The 20,435-nt window shown below is 39.2% G+C and overlaps 2 protein-coding genes and 1 long non-coding RNA gene across 6 annotated transcripts in view; 1 reads left to right on the top strand and 2 right to left on the bottom strand.

The window, feature by feature from the left end:
- Positions 1 to 226: 226 nt before the first annotated feature.
- LOC113437255 (urotensin-2 receptor-like) lies at positions 227 to 20,190 on the top strand. Of its 2 annotated transcripts, none has more exons than XM_087924766.1 (2): positions 227 to 1,563; positions 20,052 to 20,190. In XM_087924766.1, exon 1 carries the CDS (start codon positions 416 to 418, stop codon positions 1,496 to 1,498), a length of 1,083 nt encoding a protein of 360 aa, XP_087780892.1. In that variant the 5' UTR covers positions 227 to 415; the 3' UTR covers positions 1,499 to 1,563; positions 20,052 to 20,190. The 2 variants fall into 2 exon arrangements, with proteins under 2 accessions (XP_087780892.1, XP_026557959.1); XM_026702174.2 differs by having other exon boundaries at positions 227 to 1,548; positions 20,052 to 20,182.
- On the bottom strand, positions 4,040 to 12,339 carry LOC148126985 (uncharacterized). The gene is made up of 3 exons (XR_015741783.1): positions 12,234 to 12,339; positions 8,440 to 8,639; positions 4,040 to 5,608 (listed from the first exon to the last, which is right to left on the bottom strand). It is a non-coding gene; the product is annotated as an uncharacterized LOC148126985 (long non-coding RNA).
- OGFOD3 (2-oxoglutarate and iron dependent oxygenase domain containing 3) overlaps positions 19,988 to 20,435 on the bottom strand; it is a 33,794-nt gene continuing 33,346 nt past the window's right edge. For all 3 annotated transcript variants that reach the window (XM_087924764.1, XM_026702090.2, XM_087924765.1), the window contains one exon: positions 19,988 to 20,222. In XM_087924764.1, coding sequence (XP_087780890.1) covers positions 20,086 to 20,222 — 137 coding nt within the window. In that variant the 3' untranslated portion in view covers positions 19,988 to 20,085. The remainder of the gene's footprint in view (positions 20,223 to 20,435) is intronic.

Raw genomic sequence — 20,435 nt, 5'->3', positions numbered from 1 at the left:
TTTGAGAGCTGTATGCAACAAAATTTCATTTTAATATATGCCGATTTGTGTACATTCAAAGTGACAATAAAGTTGATCCAAGTCTTCCTTCCGAGGCTAGTTGCTTAACATGCACAAGACAATCCCACGAATCCAAACGCCCTCCCGTGAGAGCAACTGCAGTTCCCGACAAGCCTCGACTACTTGAGTAGCTTATCCTCAACTCCGATCGCCAAGCCACTGAAGGAGGAGGAGGAGGAGGAGGAGAAGCCCGGTCCCAGGCGATGCTGGAGCGGCGGGGCAGGCAAGGCTCGGGAACGGAGCCAGCCATTGGCCGCCTGGAGCCCCGCCGTGGGAGCGGGAGGCAGTGGCCTCCGCGCGGCAAGTTGGAGGGGTGGGTGGGGAGCCGACTGGCCCCACTTGCTCCGCGCTCGAAATGGAGCGCAACTTGAGCGCCGGGCTTGGCAACGAGTCTTCTCGGGCAGCGGGGGGGAATGGCGGGGAAATGGCGGCGACCTGGGTTTTTGGCGCCATCCTCTCCGTCATGTGTGTGGCTGGCGTGACGGGCAACGTGTACACCTTGGCGCTGCTCTGGCGCTCGGGCCGCGGCGCCCGGGGCGCGCCTTTGTCCGGCTCCATTGCCAGCCTGGCGCTGGCCGACTTGCTCTACCTGTGCTCCATCCCGTTCATCGTGGGCACGTCGGTGGCGCAGGACTGGTACTTCGGCGAAGTGGGCTGCCGCTTCCTGCTCAGCCTGGACCTGCTCACCATGCACGCCAGCATCTTCACCCTGACCGTCATGTGCACCGAGCGCTACCTGGCCGTCACCCGGCCGCTGGCCGTGCGGTACCGGGCGCCGCGCTTCCGCAGGATCACCGCCGGCGCCGTCTGGGGCATTTCGCTGCTGCTGACCCTGCCCATGATGCTGATGGTCACCCTGAGCCAGAGCGGCGACGGCAAGCAGATCTGTGCCCCGACCTGGAGCCCCGACGCCTTTCGCCTCTACCTGACGGTGCTTTTCAGCACCAGCATCCTGGCCCCCGGGCTGCTCATTGGCTGCCTCTACGCCCGCCTGGCCGCCACTTACTTGGAGTCGCAGAAGAACCCGCCGCGCAAAACGGGGCCCAAGCGGTCTCCCCGCCAGAAAGTTCTCATCCTGGTCTTCACCATCGTGCTGGTCTTCTGGGCCTGCTTCTTGCCCTTCTGGATCTGGCAGCTGGTGTCCCTCTACCACGGGCCCTTGGGGCTGCCGCTCCACATCCAGAAGTATATCAACTACCTGGTCACCTGCCTGACCTACAGCAATAGTTGCATCAATCCCTTTCTTTATATCTTGCTGACCAGGAACTACCGAGAGTATCTCCGTAACCAGCATAGGAAGTTCTACCGCTTCACCTCTTCCTTTCGGAAGAAGGGCTCCAACTTGCACTGTTCTTGGAAACGGTCGTCCTGTTCCGGCACCCAGTCTGAGTCTGGGACAGAAGGCCTGGGGATGGCTGTACTAAAGGACTGCAAATGAACTTCCTCCCCCTCTTGCTTGTTGGGGAACCGTTTCCAAAGACCATCCAGGTGGGCCCCAGCAAGGTGAGATTTGCAATGTGGGTGGTCTGTTTTGAAAATGCCCAGGGTGGCCTAAGTGAGCAATTTTATTTCCTCCATAACAAACTTTAAAGTGAAACTTTCTTCTGTGTTAAGTATACACACAATTGTGTTTTGTTCAAAATCAGAAGTACATGTTAACCTTAAAAGTGACACAAGTTTACTCCAAGTCTTTGGAGTAAATTTAAGCATATAAATCAAGAAGTTTTTATTTAATTAAGATAATTCTCAGTAAGTCTTACCCTGTGTAATAAGCTCTGGGATTGTAGAAAATTGGAGAGACTGGTTATTATAATACTTTAATTTCAGCAGAGGCTTTTTATTTAAAAAAAAAACACTTTGGATTTATATAACTAGGAACAAATCTTTGCAAATAGATAAATATCATTCTTATCCATTCACAGAGATTATTAAGGTTATATCCCATATGTCTTCATTTTGTTGTTTTCTTATACATGAGTGTTTTAATATAGTAGTTGATTTTAAGGGTCATAAAGGTAATAATAAAGACCCACAATTTAAACTGCAATATTTTAGTTACTTGGAATTAAGTAATTTTGAACTAAGTGCAGTTTACTCCTAAGTATGTATCATTCAGTTTTATGGCAGAGCTTAATATTTTGCATGCTTGTTGATTTGTTCTATAATCTTTCTGAAGGCTGGTGCTAGTGCATCACAGTTGTGCATCATAGGTTTGTTTTTTTTAATACTTTTTAAAATCAATATATTGAAACAAACAGCTATATTAACTTTAATGATGCAGTGATAACGGGCTAGATAAAGGTTATTGCAGGGTATTTTGCTAATCTTTTAAAAGAGTAATATATCAGGAACTCAATATCTTTGGAAAACATTCTACCATGATACACATATGTATCACTTTGTTCTGATTTTTCACCATTTATGTAGCTTGCAACAGTTCAATTCTCCCTGTCCAACACAAATTCTTCAGCCTTGGATACATTAATTTTCAGATCCATACTCCTTGTTTCATACAATTTAGCTAACATTTATTCCAATCATTTTGAACTTCAGCCAGCAACATAGCATCAGCTGAATATGGAAGTACATGCAAACAACAACAAAATGACATTAGAGTGTCATTGCAGGCAATATTAGTAGTATTGTCCTAAATGAGTTCATTACAAGATGAATCCCTTCTCAGGGATTCCGTTGCTAGCACAAATCAAATAATGTAATAGTTTAAGAGGTATGGATACCCTTCTGTTGCTGGGAGGAAGGTAGACAAGCAGCAGCTCCAACTGAATGCCCCAGTTTCATGAACAGGATCTTTCACCTGGCTTTATGTGGTAGCATCCCTAAGAGTCACCAAAGACTACCAGATAAACTATAGCCGCATTCTCGCCCTGAAATCACTACTGGTGCCATACCTGAAATCTGGAAATGCACTTCTTGAAGAGGGGGAGGGGGTCCCCACCCAGTCAGATTTCAGTAAAGCATGTCAGGTTGACCCTTTCCTTCACAATCAAGTCATGGACGAGATAAGCTTTATTATACAGGCTGACATAACATTCATTGAGCTATGACGATGAAACTAAGATTATCTGAAAACAAGCGTTCAACTTTTTAAAAAGTTAAGACCTGTCTTTGTTCTTTAAGCAGCCTGCAGGAATAAATTTGATTTTTAATTACATCTAGAACAAATGATGGAACAGATATAATTAAAGAGTAAAGTGTCCTCCAAGCTGAGCTCTCTTCTTTGGTGATGTCATGGGTAGATCCATATAGTTCCTTGGCAACAGTACAGAACTGATTTGCTTCCTGTTTCCTCATAGGTATTCCCTCCCCCCTAGTTTAATTTATAGTCTTGGTATTTTTTAATTCCACCCATCCATCCAGGACCAACCTACTTAGCCCCTCAGCTTAGACAAGATTAAGCAAGTGTTGCCATATGCAGAGGCTAATGTCATTCTTCTCCTCACACTTATTTTTCTGTTACATTAATAATTACAACCTGGCGGCAGCTTTTAAAGGATTGTTTGCAGCTGTGTCCAAGGCTTTTAGGGTGTGTCTGGCCCTGCAGATTCTAAGCTTGCCCATTCCCACCTTAAAGGAATAGAAAGCTAACAATCCTTTCACTCATGTGCTTCCTGGCTGAGATGTCCATGCTTTACTTATTACACTTTTGCCTTTGAATCTTCTCTCTCCCTCATCCCAGCTTAGTCTTTTTCATTCTCAGCTATCCCCTCCCTGTCTAGTTTTTCAGCTTTTTTTCCTACTTCTGAAATTTTGCACGCTGATTTTTTTTTCTGCCATACACCTGTAACATGTTCACTTTCTTTCCAGACCTTTTTTTTCCCCAGTTGCAATTATCTCTGCATTTTTCTATGCTGCTTTTATTCAGCCCCAAAGTCTCTGATTTATTTATTTCCCTACTTCCCAGGATTCCTTCAGATTAAATCCAGAGTTCTCCCCATTACCAGTAAAGTTCTTTTGAATTTGTAACAATAAATCTCTTTATTCTGCTTAAAAGATAATAGTTCATTAGTCATCATTCATTACCACTGATTGTCCTAAATCAAATTTTAAATCTTTGCAGATGACAGGAACACTTGAACTATTAAGAAAGTGTTGCTGGCTTCTCCTTATTCATTATTCTAGGCTTTGCTCTCCTTCTTTGGTCCTGATCCTTACACAACAATCTAAGGAGAAAGTCCCAATCAAATCAAATACTGTAGATGAAGGTCTCATTCTGTGTTACCAAGTGCCTGTGGCTTCTATTGTCCATCATCAACCAAGAGACTGCCAGGTTGAAGGGCCCATCTGGATCCTTCATACATATTTTTGGACATGTCACCCATTTTTCTGCTTCCTTCTATTCTTATTCTGCTTCTGCTGTTTCTGTCTGTCATGCTATTTTTTCCCCCTCCAGTACCCTTATGAGACAAGGGTGTTGATAACTTTTCTTCTTTGTTGACTTAAACTTTTTGAATCAGAATCAGTATAGAGCTGGAAGGGACCTTGGAGGTCTTCTAGTCCAGCCCCCTGCCGAAGCAGGAGATCCTACAACATTTCAGACAAGTAACTGTCTTAAAAACCTCCTGTGATGAAGCACCCACAATGTCTGAAGGCAAGCTGTTCCACTGGTTAATTGTTCTATCTATCTATCTATCTATCTATCTATCTATCTATCTATCTATCTATCTATCTATCTATCTATCTATCTATCCATCTATCCATCTTCCAAGTCACTTTCATGATACATGAAGCAGTCCTTCTTAAATGTTGTAATTGGTTTGCTTATGAGGCCAATGTATGTGACAGTTCACAAACTATATTAAAATGATATTGGAAAGAAAATAGGAACATCTGTGTGTTCCTGTCATGCATGAAGATTGTGGAATATGATTTGGAACCAATTGCTTCAGGGACATGACTTGGGATCCATTGATAACTAAATGTAATTTGTTTTGCAGATTTATAAAATACAAAGATACAGATCTTTCATCACAACTGACAGTCCAGCTGCCATATTTTGCACCAATAACAGTTTGTGGAAATGTGTCAAGGGTAGCCCCATATCAAACATATTGCAATCACCAAGGAGAGGCTGGTCCTAGGTATATATAAAAAAAAAAACTCTTGACAAATTTAACAGCTCCAGAAGGATTGCAGATGCACTTCTTCAAAAGTGCTTCTTGACATATGGCACTGCCTGCAAATCCACTCACAGTTTAGGCTGAAGGAGTTCTCCCAGGTTCCACTGGCTCATTCAGGAGAAGTGGTCTATGTTCCCAAACAGTCTCAATTCCCAGCCCTCCAGGGGTGGAGAGAGAGAGTTGTGGTATCTGTATGCCTGCTGTCATTTTATTCATCCGTGTTTGTGCATGCAGACGAAACATGATGTATTCCTTATTTCTAAGGTGTGAAGTCATAACTAGCTAGCTTCATTTTAAAAATAAATGGTTTGGGTAGGCTTTTTGAATGTTCACTCCCCTTCTTCCTGTAAGATCCTTTGTTGGTTGAAACCTCTTCATTACTAACTCCACTGATTTGTCCCCTGTTACATCTGAAAAGAGAACACAAGCTGTTTAAAATATATAGGGAATGTTTTATCTTGATTTGCAAAGAAGCACCTTTTAATTTACTGCATTTCTCCTGATTCTTTTAAAAAAAAGAAAAATAGGCAGGTACTTTGAATTCTTTTTCCTGCTTGTTTAACAAAAAATATTTTATCCATAACTGATTATAGAAAGAATATATTTTCAATGATTGCATGATATTTTAGAATGTATTGATTTATTGATATATGGTTGCCCATCTCACCGGAAGTGACTTTTGAAAGAGAGCAGTATGTTCATGAAGTTCTCTGCTTGGGCCAGTTGTGACCCAGATAAAATAACCCTCCCTTATGATTTCCTATTCTGGGTTTGACCAAAAGAAATCTCCAAATATTTTGGGGAGTTTTGGATAGAGATCTGCAAGATTCAAGCCTGCTGAAGAGCACAATTCTAGATGCCCAACAGATGGCAGCAGAGAAACACCCCAAACATCTTGTTGCATCCAAGTGGTTGTTTTAATACCTCCAGGCCAAAACTGATAACCCTACTTCTTGAGAATTCCTTGAATAAGGGAATGAATAAAACAAAAATATGGGCTCAAATCCTAAAATAGGATGAGTATAATTTACAAAAAAAGAAGAAAATAACTTGTATCCAACCAAAGCAAAAAAAAAAAAGGCATTTTTTTTTTCATTTTGTGTCATCAACCCAGCTGCTCCATTAATATTTTTACTCTAGCTTTGTAAATGAAACTAAAAAATTATCTGAACACAAGTGCTTATGGTAATCCAGTTTAGTTTCAATAAGAGTGAATGGCCATGTTTATAATTAATAGCACATGAACCACCTGCTAAAGTCATTTGCTGAGTTTACTGCTGTTTCTCTGTTAGCTCTTCCTGCAGTCCTTGTTTTCCCATCTTGCATATTAATTGCTCCTCTCCTCCCTTTTAAATGCTCATGGTTAATTTGATATTTGAAATTCCTCAAGACTACAGCTGTGTAATTTTCCAACAAAAATACTGTATATTTGGTTCCATTGCCTTTATTATTTATTCATAGATTTATTTGAATTATGCCGCTTTTTATGATGTAAGTTCTATGGAAGAATCTTAGGAGAATTTCAGCAAGAATAACATCAACCCCCAAAAAAATATTTGGAGAAAAACATATGAAAAATCTCCAAAAATTTAACCTCCCAGGACAGTGGGTAGCAATGGCTTTGGGGGAGTAGAGAAGTGTCTAAACATGCATTTCTGTTGGTTGTTTGGTTGTTGGTTATTTCTTGCTTGGACTAGATCCACAGTAAATAGAATGAATGGAGCCCCAGATAGTGGTTTCCTTATTGTAGTGCTCTACTCTAGGGAAAAATAGGAGGGATGCTGCCTAAAGTTCACAAATAAAAAATGGATTATAAATCCAATATATAAATAAAGCAGAAAACTATATAGCTTTCTGGTGCAATCCATTCAACATGAAATCCCGCTGACTTTAGCAAAATTTATTTTCTGATATGCCAGATTTTACTTTTATTTAACACACAGCAGAACTTTCCACTGCTGTTATCTTGAATCTACCTCAGATCTGCATGGAAATACCCAACAAGAGCTTTGTTTTCATAGCTGCAAACCCAAGCATTAAAATTCATAAAGCAAAAACTGTCTTCTGGAATTATTGTTCATTCATACATGAAGCAGGATGCTCTAAGGAACATGTGTTTAATCTTTACTTCCATCAGGACATGAATAATAAAAAGAAGTAGAATTAGGAAGAGATTTATTTCCAGTGTTTCTCAGTCTTGGTTATTTTCAAATGTGTGGATTTCAACTCCCAGAAATCTCCAGCCAGCCTTGTTGGATGGGGGAAATTCTGGGAGTTGAAGTCCACACACTGAAAAGTGGCCAAGGTTGAGAAATACTAATAAGAGATCATTCTTGCACACAATATTTTACGATGTATGTTCTATATCTGAAGCCAGTAGGCAGTGTGAGGTCAGGATAACAATATTGAGTGGCTGAGAGTCTTTCTATGTTGCAACAGTCAAGACAGTGATGTAATTGGTGCCATTCAAAGGGGTGATTTTTCTGAGGTTTGGGAAGGTTCTTGAATTTTCATCCTTAAATAAAGCCTTCACTTTTTAATTTTTTTGCCCAGAATAATGGAAAATTGAATTCTGATGTCATTAGCCATTGAAATTGATACATTTAGAGCAGGGGTGTCAAACAATGGTGTCATGTGACATATTGGGACTTTCCCCCACTTTGCTTAACTGGGCAGAGGCAGGGCCAGCCTCCAGGCTGGGAGTTTGATATCCCTGATTTAGAGGAAGGGGAAGAGGAGGAGAGGGAAGAAGGGGGAGGAGGAGGAAGGGGTCAGGGAAGGAAGTGGAGGAGGAGGAGGAGGAAAGGGAAGGGGAAGTTATTGTTGAGAGCCATTTACAGTTTGCTAGTCTCAAGATGTCCACATAATTAAGGATAAACAAAATGTTTTCACCTTAAGAAATTTTGTTTTGTGCAAACGTCCAGCACTTTCAGTACCAAACCAACTAAGTATTACAAGAGCAGTTTAGCCTTGCCCTAAAAGAAATAGCTTAGCATAAGAACCAAAACTAACACTGACCATTTTAAAATGGGAAAAAAAATAATGGAATTGCATTAGTCCACCATGGCATTCATATTTGTAGATTAGTACCATATTGTAATGCTTGGAGCATTATATTTTCTTTTTGTTTTGGAGGTATTTTGGAAATTTAAAATGTAAAAGGGTCCATTGCAGCATGACTCATGCCCAGTTGATAGATAGCATTTTTCCAGCTCCTACAAGGATAGTGGCATCAACTTACCTGGCAAGCTGCTGTAATTACACATTGAAAAAGGCTGCAGGGCTTGGTTCAGGACAGTATGAAACTGAATCCATATTGATTGATGGATTGGTTTCCCTTGCTGGTTGAGTTTTTTTTTTTTTTGGAGCTGCATTAATGGTATAGCAAATGGGGAAAATGTTCCTATTTGTTGCAAAAACAGAACTGTGTCCTCTTTCTCTCTGTAGAGAGAATTCAGAGATTTATGCTTGTTAATTTTCTGGCCAGGAAATGTCTTGTTTTGGTTCCTATGCATACATAGACAGAATTCTTTGGTTTTGGTTTAGATAAGTTGCCAATATTTTTTTAAAAAAATTTCTGTGGTGTGAAATTGACTGTGGTGTGAATTGAATAGCATGGTTCATGTCTGCCAAGATAACATCAAAATAGCAAATTGGACAAATATTGCAGTGCTGCTCCAGTTTCGCTGACTGGTAAAGGATGAGATGTGTGATGTCTTCTCAAGCAGCTGGTTGCCTCTAAAATAACTGGCAATATATGGAAAGGAAATGCATTCCAGTGACTCCATGCCTAGAAGCAGCATGAAGAAGGCGTGTGAAATGGATATGACAGCCAATCTAGCAGAAGTGTACTCGCAGCTTATTGCCACATCACAAATTTAGAAATCTTGTGGTTGCCTGGTGTCCAGAAACAAAAAGCATCTTTGTGCTGAGAGATTTGATATACTAAGCAAGAAAAGGTGTACTGTTCAAAGGAACTTTTAATTTATGACTCTATAAATATAATGGTGGCATGATGGTTAAAAAGCAGTATTGCAGGCAAACTGTGCCCACAGCCTGGAGTTCGATCCTGATAGGCTCAAAGTTGATATAGCCTTCCATCTTTCTAAAGTTGGTAAAATGAGGACCCAGTTTGACGGGGGCAATGTGCAAATAATGCTTCTACATTGTAAACAATCCAGAGAGAGCTGCAAAGTGCTGGGAGGCAATATAGAATCCTAAATGCTATTGCTGTAGTGAAAAATGCACACTTCGATATAACGTAAATAATTTCAACAATACAAATATCTGTCTTGTAGCATAGATTTGTGCTACTAGAAATTTTGGGCTTTATTTCTGCCCTATGGGAGATTAAACAATCTCACAGAAGATAAACCAAATTAAAATTTATTTAAAAAACTAAACTGTAAAAAACCCTTTAAATTTTAAATATTCAAAATATCAAACAAAAAGAAAACATAACACCCCAAGCAGATTACAGTAAGGTGCTAGTCTGCTACAACTACGACTTTTTGTAGCAGAATCTTCAAAGGGATGTTGTAGGGATTTCAGTTTGTTGCAATTCATCATAACATTATGATGACAAACAATACCCCAGGTTCATCCTGAAAAATAGGTAAACGTTGAAATCATACAGAATGAATTAGCTTGTAGAGAAATTTTTTTAAAAAATGATTCAGTATCATGGTAAAACATAAAACAATCTAAATGCCAACCCTCTTCAGAACATGTACAGTTTTCTGCAGAACAAATCATTTTTCTTAACAGAAAAACTCATTTACTATTTAAACTATTTAACTATTTTCCCCCCTTTTCCTGGAAATTCAGAATTTTTCAAATTCCTAGTTTAGATCTGAAAATGGTAAGGGAAGCTGTGCTTTTCCCAACCTCCATTCAAAATTTCTGAATAAGTTTTGTATCAAGATTTAAAACACTCAAACATTTTTGTTGTCTCCTAGAGCAGGGGTCGCCAACCTTTTGGACCTCAGGGACCACCAAACTCATAATTTTAGATCTCAGGGACCACTGACTGGTTCTGTGGGTGTGGCCCAATTTGTGGGTGTGGCTTGTATGTAAATATTATATATATATAAATATTGAATTATTTATAAAAAATAGCAACTTTTACCAAAATCAGGCAAAGCAGTCAGGCAGATTGAGTTGCTCACAGAATCACAGATTCATTCAGAAATCTATCTGCCATTGGCTAGCTCAGTCTGTCACATAAAATTGCTTGCAAGCAAACTCATAAAATTAACTCACAACACACCATATAGGTAAATTTTGAATTTTTTTTAAAAAGAACAACTTTTACCCAGAATCATTCAGTGATCTATCTATCTGCCATTGGCTAGCTCAGTCTCTCAAGTTTGCTTTCCGTAAGTCTGCACTGAATTTGCTTGCAAGCTAACCTTCAGTCCTAAGGGAGGTTCGGCTGTACTTAAAAACAGAGCCGAAGATCTAAAGACTAGCAAGAAAGCAAGAAATCCAATCATTTCCTGCTTCCTAGCTAATCTAACTCTCCCGGCACAGCAGAACAGATGGTCAGAAAAAGGAAAAATAGCAACTTAGCAGGCAAGCTTGCCGGGTAAGGAGTGGGTGGGGAGGGTTCCCGTGGGCCATGTGGGCAGCGCAGCCTTGCGTTTCTGTGCAGCCTGGATTGCTTTGGGGGGGGGGTGTTCTGGGGGTGAGATTTCTCTGTGGCCCTCCAAAATTTTCTCACAGCCCACCTGTGGGCCACGGCCCACCAGTTGGCGACCACTCTCCTAGAGGGATGATGGTGGTGAGGACATTTAGGTAGTGTATGGACAAAGAACATCTGTTTCTTGTGAATGTATATTGAAGATTTGGACCTATTTAGCAAAAGGTAACCTTCCCTCACAATAGCTACCCTTGCCTTCAGTCTTTTCATGTTTGAAGCAGTGGTGGGATTCCAATAATTTTACTACTGGTTCTGTGGGCATCACTTTTTGTTTTTGCTTTTTGCAGCACCCCCATTCCATTTTTCGGGCCTTCTGGGCCTCAGGGAAGCCTCCTAGGGGGGCATTTTTGCTCCCAGAAGGCTTCCCTATGGTTCAGGAAGGCAGAAAACTGAGCCTGGGGGGGGGGGGCGCAGCTCACCTCCATTCTTCATTTTGGGGCCTCCCTGGAGAGGGTTTTTTTGCCTTCCTGGGCCTCAGGAAAGCCTCCTGGGTGAAGCAGTAAGACAGCGAGGGGAATCCTGGCACAGCTGATCATAGGAACAACTGATTGTCAGGAGGTGGAAAAAAGAAATACCCTAAGGAGTGACTGGGCGGGCTAGCATAAGGTGGGTAAGCTGAGTGAGTGGCAAGCGGGCATGGCCAGCCAGAAGTTACTACCGGTTTGGCAACCCACACCAAATCCTTGCTACCGGTTCACCTGGACCGGTGCAAACTGACTGAATACTACTACTAGTTTGAAGCTCTTGGATTGGAAGTCTCCTCATTTCTTACAGAGAGAAAAGTGGATTGCTATACAAAATATTTCAATAAAGAACTTTGCCAAGAAGCTGTCTGTCTAGAAGCAACCCAAATTTCAGTATTTAGCTTGTGCAAAGTTTTTTTCTTTCTTTTTAGACTTGTTACAGGACAGATAGGTTAACATGCTCCTGTGACATGTCAGGGTTCTGACCCAATGTCCTAATTAAATCATGAGCCTCAGGCCAAGCTTCAAAAGAAATCCAGTTATTTATTAGGAGCTTCATGTCTGCGTGGACGAAGCCAACTCTTGACCTCATTTAATTCATGCTTTAGCTCTGACCCTGTTTCCCCCTCCCTCCAAGATGTGTTATCAGTCACATTCCCCAATGAAGCAATTTCACGGATTGTAGAAGTCACTCCTTCCAACCACTGTGGATCTCCGTGGAGATGACCTTGATGTTGACGGCTGGAATGTGCTTTGTTCTAACTAAAATGCAAGTTCCTTGATGTAGCTGAGGTTCGATTCCCCATCCCCCTTGTCTATGGCAACTTGAGAGCAGGTTAGGAATGCTTCGCGAGTTTTCATGATACATACCAAGGCCCTGAATGCAGATTCTGTCTCTCTTGGGCACCAAGAAGGATATAGGCTGTATTCTAACTATCCAGAAAAGACCCAGTAGAAACCACTGCTAAGTATGGTAATCTCCTACAAATAAAGCTAGAATTAAAATGCTTATTAGTTTTGGCTAATGCAAAACATTTTCAAGCTTTTGGAATGCATCAAAACATTGTGAGAGATGCAAAAAGTTCCTTCTTCCTTATCCTTTCCACTTGTTTCGGCTATTATTGACACTGAGACATTGCACTGTTGGCTTACATCCAAATGAAATTCTGAACTGATTAGATTCTGTGCCAAAGGATTATGCCAGAATCAACAAGTGATTATACTAAAATAGCAAAGAAAATTTACATGATTAGCTTGAGTAGCATTAGAGTTTCACTGTTATTATTGTGCTGATCAAAAAGACACAATTTCTCTATTAAATCTTTTAATACTTAAAATTGTAATTATAGAAGTATCCTCTTTGACCCCATTATAGAGAGATTATACTAACAGGCTATTATTACTTTCCCACCATTTCAAATGAATTCTATGCAGAATGAGGTTTAAAATAATCCTGAGATGTTTTCTGTATGGACTTATACATAAAACCATGTGCATAGTCATATATTTATTTTATCACAGTTACACAGCTAAAAGAGTCCTGATCTTAGGCAGCATGACAGGAGTGATTTATGGCATTTCTGAGAGCATAAACAAATGCAAAAAAAAAAAGCATCCAAAATGGGTTGTGTAATTTCAACTATCTTGTTAACATTTTCATAGTGACATAAATCAGCATTAGGCATTTAAGCAGCAAATTATCAGTGGGTACCAAATTACTATTGGGAATAGAATGCCTCTACTTTAATTTCCTCTGTGCTGTAACCTGAGCATGGTGAAAGGAAGAGCTTTTGTGTGGTTCCATCATAAAACACACAAACATCCCTCATTTTCATATGTTTTGGCAATTGCCTGATAATATGGCTTTTTATATAAAGAGATGCATAGCTTATCTGTGAGTAGGAGGCTAATTTTGATCTCTACAACTGATCCCACTTTTAACTTAAATCATCAAATTAGAATCTTACCTTTAATTTTTACAATACACATTATTTTTCCCAATCACAAAACAGAAAGAATGTTTATCGTCTGAGGTCTGGGTTTCCACAGAAGAGTTTTCCACAGGAGCTTTAAAAATTAACATACTTTCAACCTTGCATATATCTAGTATGGTAACCCCTGTATTTTTATTCTGCTTGTTCTTGGGTATTTTTTTCCAGTTAGGTCTTATTTTAAGAGGAATACGATACTAATTGAGTCTGTCTAGCTGAAAATCTTAACTGGGGCTTATATTACGAGCATCCTAAAAAATCATGCTAGGGCTTATTTTATGGTTGGGCCTTATTTTCAGGGAAATAGGGGTATGAACAGTTGATATGTTAGGGTAAGGTCTAACTGATAATGCAGCCTACTAAGCTTGTAGAATTCCCCACCACCATGCCTCTTCTTTTTGCAAAAAAAAATTATTAAATGTTATGTTATACAAATAAAAGTAATACATTCTACATAGAGTTAAAATATATTTTAAAAGAAAAAATATATAAAGGTCCATTAAAAAGAATCCTCCTTCCTCCCTGCAAGTAGGATCAATATTAACAGCTCATTTTTAAAAATCACCCCCTCCAACCTAGATAGCAAAGGTCCATTAAGAAATAACAACATATCATAAAAGTTGCATTAATAAACCCATTTTTAATCCTTCATTTTAAGTTTATCTCATTTTCTATTTAAACAAATCCCCCATCTCATTTTAAAATAAACAACATTAAAGCATCACATCTAATCATTAATAACCACCTTCGTAACAAAAACATATTAAAACATCATTCTTGTATTAATCAATTAAAATCCATTAAATGTCACTGAAACTAGCAGTTCACTTATATTAATCCTGACCAAATAAACCAATGTTGAAATCTTTTTTTTTCCTTCCAAAAATCTTTAACTCCCTCAAAGTCCAAACATTTAATTTTTCAGTCTCTGTATCTTTTCTCTCAGAAGTGTTGGCATCTTTTTCATGACTCTTTTGTGGTTCCAGTGAACAAAAATTATCCTCATCACTCTTCATGTTGTCACTGTCACTTCTCACAAAATCTTTTGACAGTTCAACTAGTCCTTTCTGTAAAACCATTATAGAGAAGTCATCCACATCACTCTTCTGGTTTGATATTTGTAAGTCTTTTGTAATTATAATAAGCCAGCAACCAGTTCCATTTGTAAATCCATTATTCCATCTCTTTGTTATAAGCTATTATTTTAAAATCAATATTCAAATCAATTTGGTTTTTATTCAATGGAATTTTCTCTTCATCAGTATCATCTTTCAATATGATAACAGGTAGTTTGCAGCTTTAGACCATTCATCAAAAATTTCCTTTATAATACCATTGGTACATTTAATTTCCTCCTAGTGCCCTCTAGTGTTCAACCTTCAAAGTCATCTTATTAGCTGTTTAAAAAAATCCCCATGAGAAAGGATTATTTTAATTAACTTCAAAGTTTTTCTTTCATTTAGATCTATCTGAACCCTTAATCTGTTTAAAACTTTTTAAAATTGGCACTCTAATCACCCCTTCTGCTGTATATTGGGGGAGGGGGGGGAGGGGGGGATTCGTACAAAACTTTAAACTCATCATTTTCTTTTACCCAGCAAATACAAACCAACTTGCAGTTCAACTTGCAGCTTTTCAATCATAACAAGTGTGTGTGTGTGGGGGGGGGGAGGGGTGAATAAAAAATAAATTTCAAAGAATTTTCAATTTTAACAAGCAGTAAAAGGGGAGGAAAAAGCAAAAGCGATTTGAAAAATGAGGTTTGATCAAACCTTGACTCCATATAAAGCTACATTAATGGCTCTGGGCTTAATGGAATCCCAGTTGTTTGCAAGAGAGTGCAAAAACATCAGTTTCTGCCCTCTGTTCACAAAACAACCCCATCTGTCTGGAATACTAATAGGTGATTTCAAATACATCTCTCCTTCCTCTAGAGACAATTTGGTAATCTGGATGCAGCCTCCAACTGCCTGTGGGCTGTAAGGTCTCCTGCTGTTCCGTAGGGAATCAATTTGCCATTCCTCACTGGAAACTTCTCTCCTCTTGTATTAAGAACAGTAGGTCAGGAGAAAATAACTTAATGTAAATGCCAGTGTGAACAGGAAAGGGACCTGCAGATAACCCAGAGCCGAAATAGACATGAATAGGGAAGTCAGGGTGTACAGCCTGTCACATAAAATTAATGCTCTCACTTCTACAGAGGAAGAAAGGCAGAGGAAGAAAGGCAGTAAGAGATAAAAGAAGCAGAGCGGAAAATGCAGAATGGAAGATGTGGGGGTGGGTGGGGTGGAATAGTATATGTACGGAGAGGGAGACAAGGCAACAGGTAAAGGGGACAGTTTTTCTTCCTAGTAGTTAAAACAAATGCTCAAGTGACGAGTGGAAGGGGTTCTCTCCCAGGTAGGTGGTACCACCTGTGTCCATCTGGTTCCCAGTACAAGTAAAGGGAGATACTGCTTCATTGTCATTACTCACTCTAGCACAAGGGTCTTCAAACTTGGCAAGTTTAAGACTTGTGGACTTCAACTCCCAGAGTTCCTGAGTTAAATGACTGGAGGTGGAATTCTGGGAGTTGAAGTCCACAAGTCTTAAAGCTGTCAAGTTTGAAGATTCCTCCTCTAGCATTTGACTCTAGCCATTAGCACATACTCTTACTCTCCATATGTATCAATGAGATCACAGTAGAATTGCATAAGACTGACCAAATCATCCGATTGGGTGTACTTTCAAATATCAACATTTTACCATTAAAGGAATTTTAGCATATGGATGTAGGAAGTTAGCACCCACCCCTCTCCTAGAAAAATGAAATATCCTGGGAAATATTAAAAAGGCAGAATATTTCCCCTAAAAAGAGTAAAGTAGAAACTCAGAGAAGCAGAAACTCAGCCCCCCTTGCTAATGGGCTGTTAAGGCCTAGGCCAGAGTATTCTACATAATAAAGGGTCTACCCATCTCACCACCTGGCCTGGGAAGATTGTATGGCTAACATTCAGGTGAAGCCATGTGGTCCAGACAAAGCCTACAAAGTTAGCTAAGCACACCCCCCCCAAGTCTGACAGCCAATGGGATACATTTCTTACACAGGAACAGGAAACACTAAGGTGGGGCTCAACAGAGGTTATATAAGGGTCTCTCAGCATCTTGGTCTTCCCTTCTTGGTCTTCCCTTCTCACCTAGAAGTATGTGATCATCCTTTCTTTTTCACTTTGGAGCTCCAAGCCATGTGGTCCTGCTGTCCACCATTAAACCATCTTTCCAAATAGCCTCCATGTTTCCAGTGTCTTTTTCCCCACTTGGAACTGAACCCAGAAGGATATTTCTTTTAACATGAAAATAAAATTCTTCAAGTCAGCAACATGTATTGTTTATTTATTTATATTGCACCTTCATTATTTTTACACATAACTTGAAGTGATGAGAACATATCCAACACATCTTCCTCTTATTTTCCCCACAACAACCTGTGAGGGGAGTTGGGCTGAGAGACTGACCCAAGGTCACCCAGCTGGCTTTCATGGCTGTGTGGCATTTGAACTCACAGTCTCCCGCTTTCTAGGCCAGTGCCTTAACCACTAGACTAAACTGGCTTCCATAATGGATGGTGAATGCAAATAAACATTTTTGCTTTCTTCACTAAATGTATTCTATAGAGCATCAATTAAAAAGTAAGAGACTCAGTTAAATTATACCTAGTTCATAGTGGCTTGCAGATGCCAAATGAATTTATGACAATCAGACATGGATGCTTGTAATGATAATTATGAGACAATTTAATTCTTTTCTGGAAAGCAAATTAAATTCTGTTTAGAAAACAATTTTCTCATTAAGTGCTTGAGTAGAAGATCTGTAGTGAAATAATCTTGTCAGAAAATGAGAGAGCGCTCAGAATATATAATGTAGATTTCTTTGATATTTGGATGATTTGCTGCAGGCAGAAAAAAAAAACTGGACAAGGTAATAGAAGCTGTGAAGAACGAAGTGGGAAGAAAATGCTTAAGCACCAGTAAAAATCCCCCCCCCACAAAAAAAAAGTTAAATAGCTTTTTGAAAAGATCTTTATCAAGGATTCTGCATTTGCTGACTGGAATGTGTTGATTAGAAATCATTGTCCCCAACAATTGCAAATTTTATGTTTGAAGGAGGCAACTATAAGCTTATTCTCAAGCAGCTGCAAGGTGGTAGCACTTTTCTCCTGGCTTCCCATGGACTGAAATGAAGGTTGAAGTGATCTAGCAAATGTGAGGGTATTTCTTGAGTGATTTGCATACAAGTAGTCTTTGACTTATTATCACGGTTGGAAATGGAGCTTCTGCCATTAAGCAATGTGATCATTAAATGACATTGTGCCTGATTTTACCACCTTTTATTGCCACAGTCATTAAGGAAAACACTACGGCTGTTAAATCAATCCAGTTTCCCTCATTGACTTTACCTGCTGGAAAACCCCTGGGAAGTTTGTAAAGGCTGATTACCTGACCCTGGGAAGTTGCAACCATTGCAAATAAGTGGGTGCTAGTTGTTAGGATTCTGACCCTGTGACTGTAGGGATGGCTCAACGGTTGTAAGGACAAGGACTAGCCACAAATTGCTTTTTTTCAGCGCTGATGTAATTCTGAACAGTCACAAATGAATGGATGCAACTTAAGGACTACCTGTAAGTAATTTAACTTTGAATCCTGACCTAGAAACCAGAAGTCTGTTGAGTTCTAGTCCCATTTTCAGCACAAAAACCAGCTGAGTGACTTGGAACAGCCATTCTCCCTCAGCTCAACCAAGCCACCTCACAGGGCTGTTTTTATAGGAAAAATAGGTGGAAATGGGTATTAGGAATGTTTTGCCACCTGGAGCTACTTATAGAGAAACAAAGATGGGGGGAAAGTCTAATAAAAATAATAAACTTGGTCAGAAGTTTTCAAGGGTGGGTTATGGGAGAGAAGAAAATAGCTAATATTGAAAATAAATAAATGCCCTTAGAATCCCCTTTCAAAGGAAGACAACTTTCTTATTGCCAATGGAAATCAAATCAGGCAGCTTCTGCTGTAATAAGCATTTTAGTTGGTGGGCTAGATAGGTTTGTTAAAAAGGCACATTGTGTGCTTGGCTTTCTCATAGAATGTATATACTGGAGATGATTTTACAGGTTACAAAATTACAACTTCTCCTCAATCAGAAATTCACTGAACCATTCTTTGCAGTGACCATCCAGAATTCTTTGTGTCAGATCGTGCGGTATTTGTTAAAATTTAAAACTGATGAGTACTCAAACATCTAAAAACTGCTGCGTGAAAGATGTGTCAAAGGAGCAGGTAAGATTTGTACATATAAAAACAGTTAAATATGACTCATATAAACATTCATGACAGAATGCAAAGTAATAATTTTAACTCACAGTAATTTTCCTATATAACTTGCTTGGAAATCTTTTCCTACAATTAAATAATATATAGTTTTAGCAGGTTCTTCTTAAATTTTCCTCTGGTAGAAAGAATGCTACTGAAATATTTATTATAATAATGGCAGTACAATTTGCATGATTCAAATATATTGTTTCCATTTCTAATATGTTTTAAGTTCCGTCAATTTTACTTCCATCTTCAGGAAAAAAAATCATTAAAGGACTTTTAAGTTATTTTACATTTACTCAACACTTGAATAAGTCAGGCAGCCAAGACCAAGCTTATTTCAAAGTAAACCTTAATGGATTTTCAAATCATTTGAATATTTCTAATCTATGATTGTAAGATTAAACAATTTCTCCAGGCAAATAGAGAAATTAAACCACTATTAAACACATTATTTAGTAGTTTTATTTTATTCTAAGAAGTCTCCTCTTAGTTGATTATATGAAATCATGACTGAGATCATATACAACTGGTTTCTTCAGAGAAAATTCAATCAGCACAGCTCATGGCTTCTTCCAAGGAAGAACATATTGAAATAAGGGTATAAAACAAAAATCCGATACTCCTGTATAAAAGAGTAGAGTACTCTTGTGTAAAATTGCAAGTGATTAAAGCTATAAATCAGTTGTTTCACAGGTGTTCCAGGTTTTTATTTTCCAAAATATAAACAACTCTATGGTATCTGGAACAAGGCATGATGAAACTTCTTCCTTGCAATATATTCCAGAGTCCATGAACATATTTCATGGAATATCACAAATTTAATTTTGAGAACAACTGATAAAAGGAATATTTGAAGAGATTAAATGATGGAATAGCAGTAGCAATTGCACTTAAGATGTATATACCACTTTACAGTGCTTTACAGCTCTCTCTAAGCAGTTTACAGAGTCAGCATATTGGCCCCAACAATTTGGGTCCTCATTTTACCCATCTTGGAAGGATGGAGTCGGCCTTGAGCCTGGTGAGATTTGATCTGCCAAATTACAGACAACCTGCAGTCAGCAGAAGTAGCCTGCAATACTGCACTCTAAGCACTGCGCCACCACAACTCATAATATGGTACTCTTTCCCAGGCTGATTGTGCAATACCCAAAAGAGCTGGAAAAGAAAAGCCAAATCACCGCTATCTTATAAAAGCAATGTTAATGGGCCTTAAGGCACTGTTTTTGCAAAACTTAGAAGGAAACAAAGTAAAAAACAGCAACCACACACACACACAATTTACTTTAAATAAAATTCAGTGAAATTTATATGGTAATTTAAAAGGATTTTTTTCCTCTTCCATACAGAATTTCTCTTGCCAATCCATCTGGCTACCACCTGTCATGTTAAAACGGGATCCCTGATACCATGGTCAGGATTGCAGGTAAAGGAAATGGTGATGGCATAGCGAGTGCCCCAGTGGACTTTCTCAACATGATGGAGGTTTTCTGAGCCAGATGTGAAAAACGAAACCCGTCCTGCAAAACAAGAATCTACAGTCAGAGCGGAGCAAGATACGCATTATTTATCTGATTGCTGATACCTAGGATTCTACAATTAGCTACTCAGCTTCAATCATCCAAGATTTGATCATTATCTAATGGTAAAGCTATCCTGTTCCCCGATCAAAATATCATGCAGTTAACAGAATTTATTAATATGTCTTTAATATGTATATTCTTAGTCCTAGA

Source organism: Pseudonaja textilis, chromosome 2 (assembly GCF_049901715.1).
Source record: "Pseudonaja textilis isolate UNSWEBS1 chromosome 2, rPseTex1.2, whole genome shotgun sequence".
Taxonomy (NCBI): Eukaryota; Metazoa; Chordata; class Lepidosauria; order Squamata; family Elapidae; genus Pseudonaja; species Pseudonaja textilis.
Note: the sequence above shows the minus strand (reverse complement) of the source record. Positions and strands in the feature narration are given on the sequence as shown.

Coding starts and splice junctions, on each gene's coding strand:
- LOC113437255 (XM_087924766.1), top strand. CDS start 416: ATGGAGCGCAACTTGAGCGCCGGGCTTGGCAACGAGTCTTCTCGGGCA.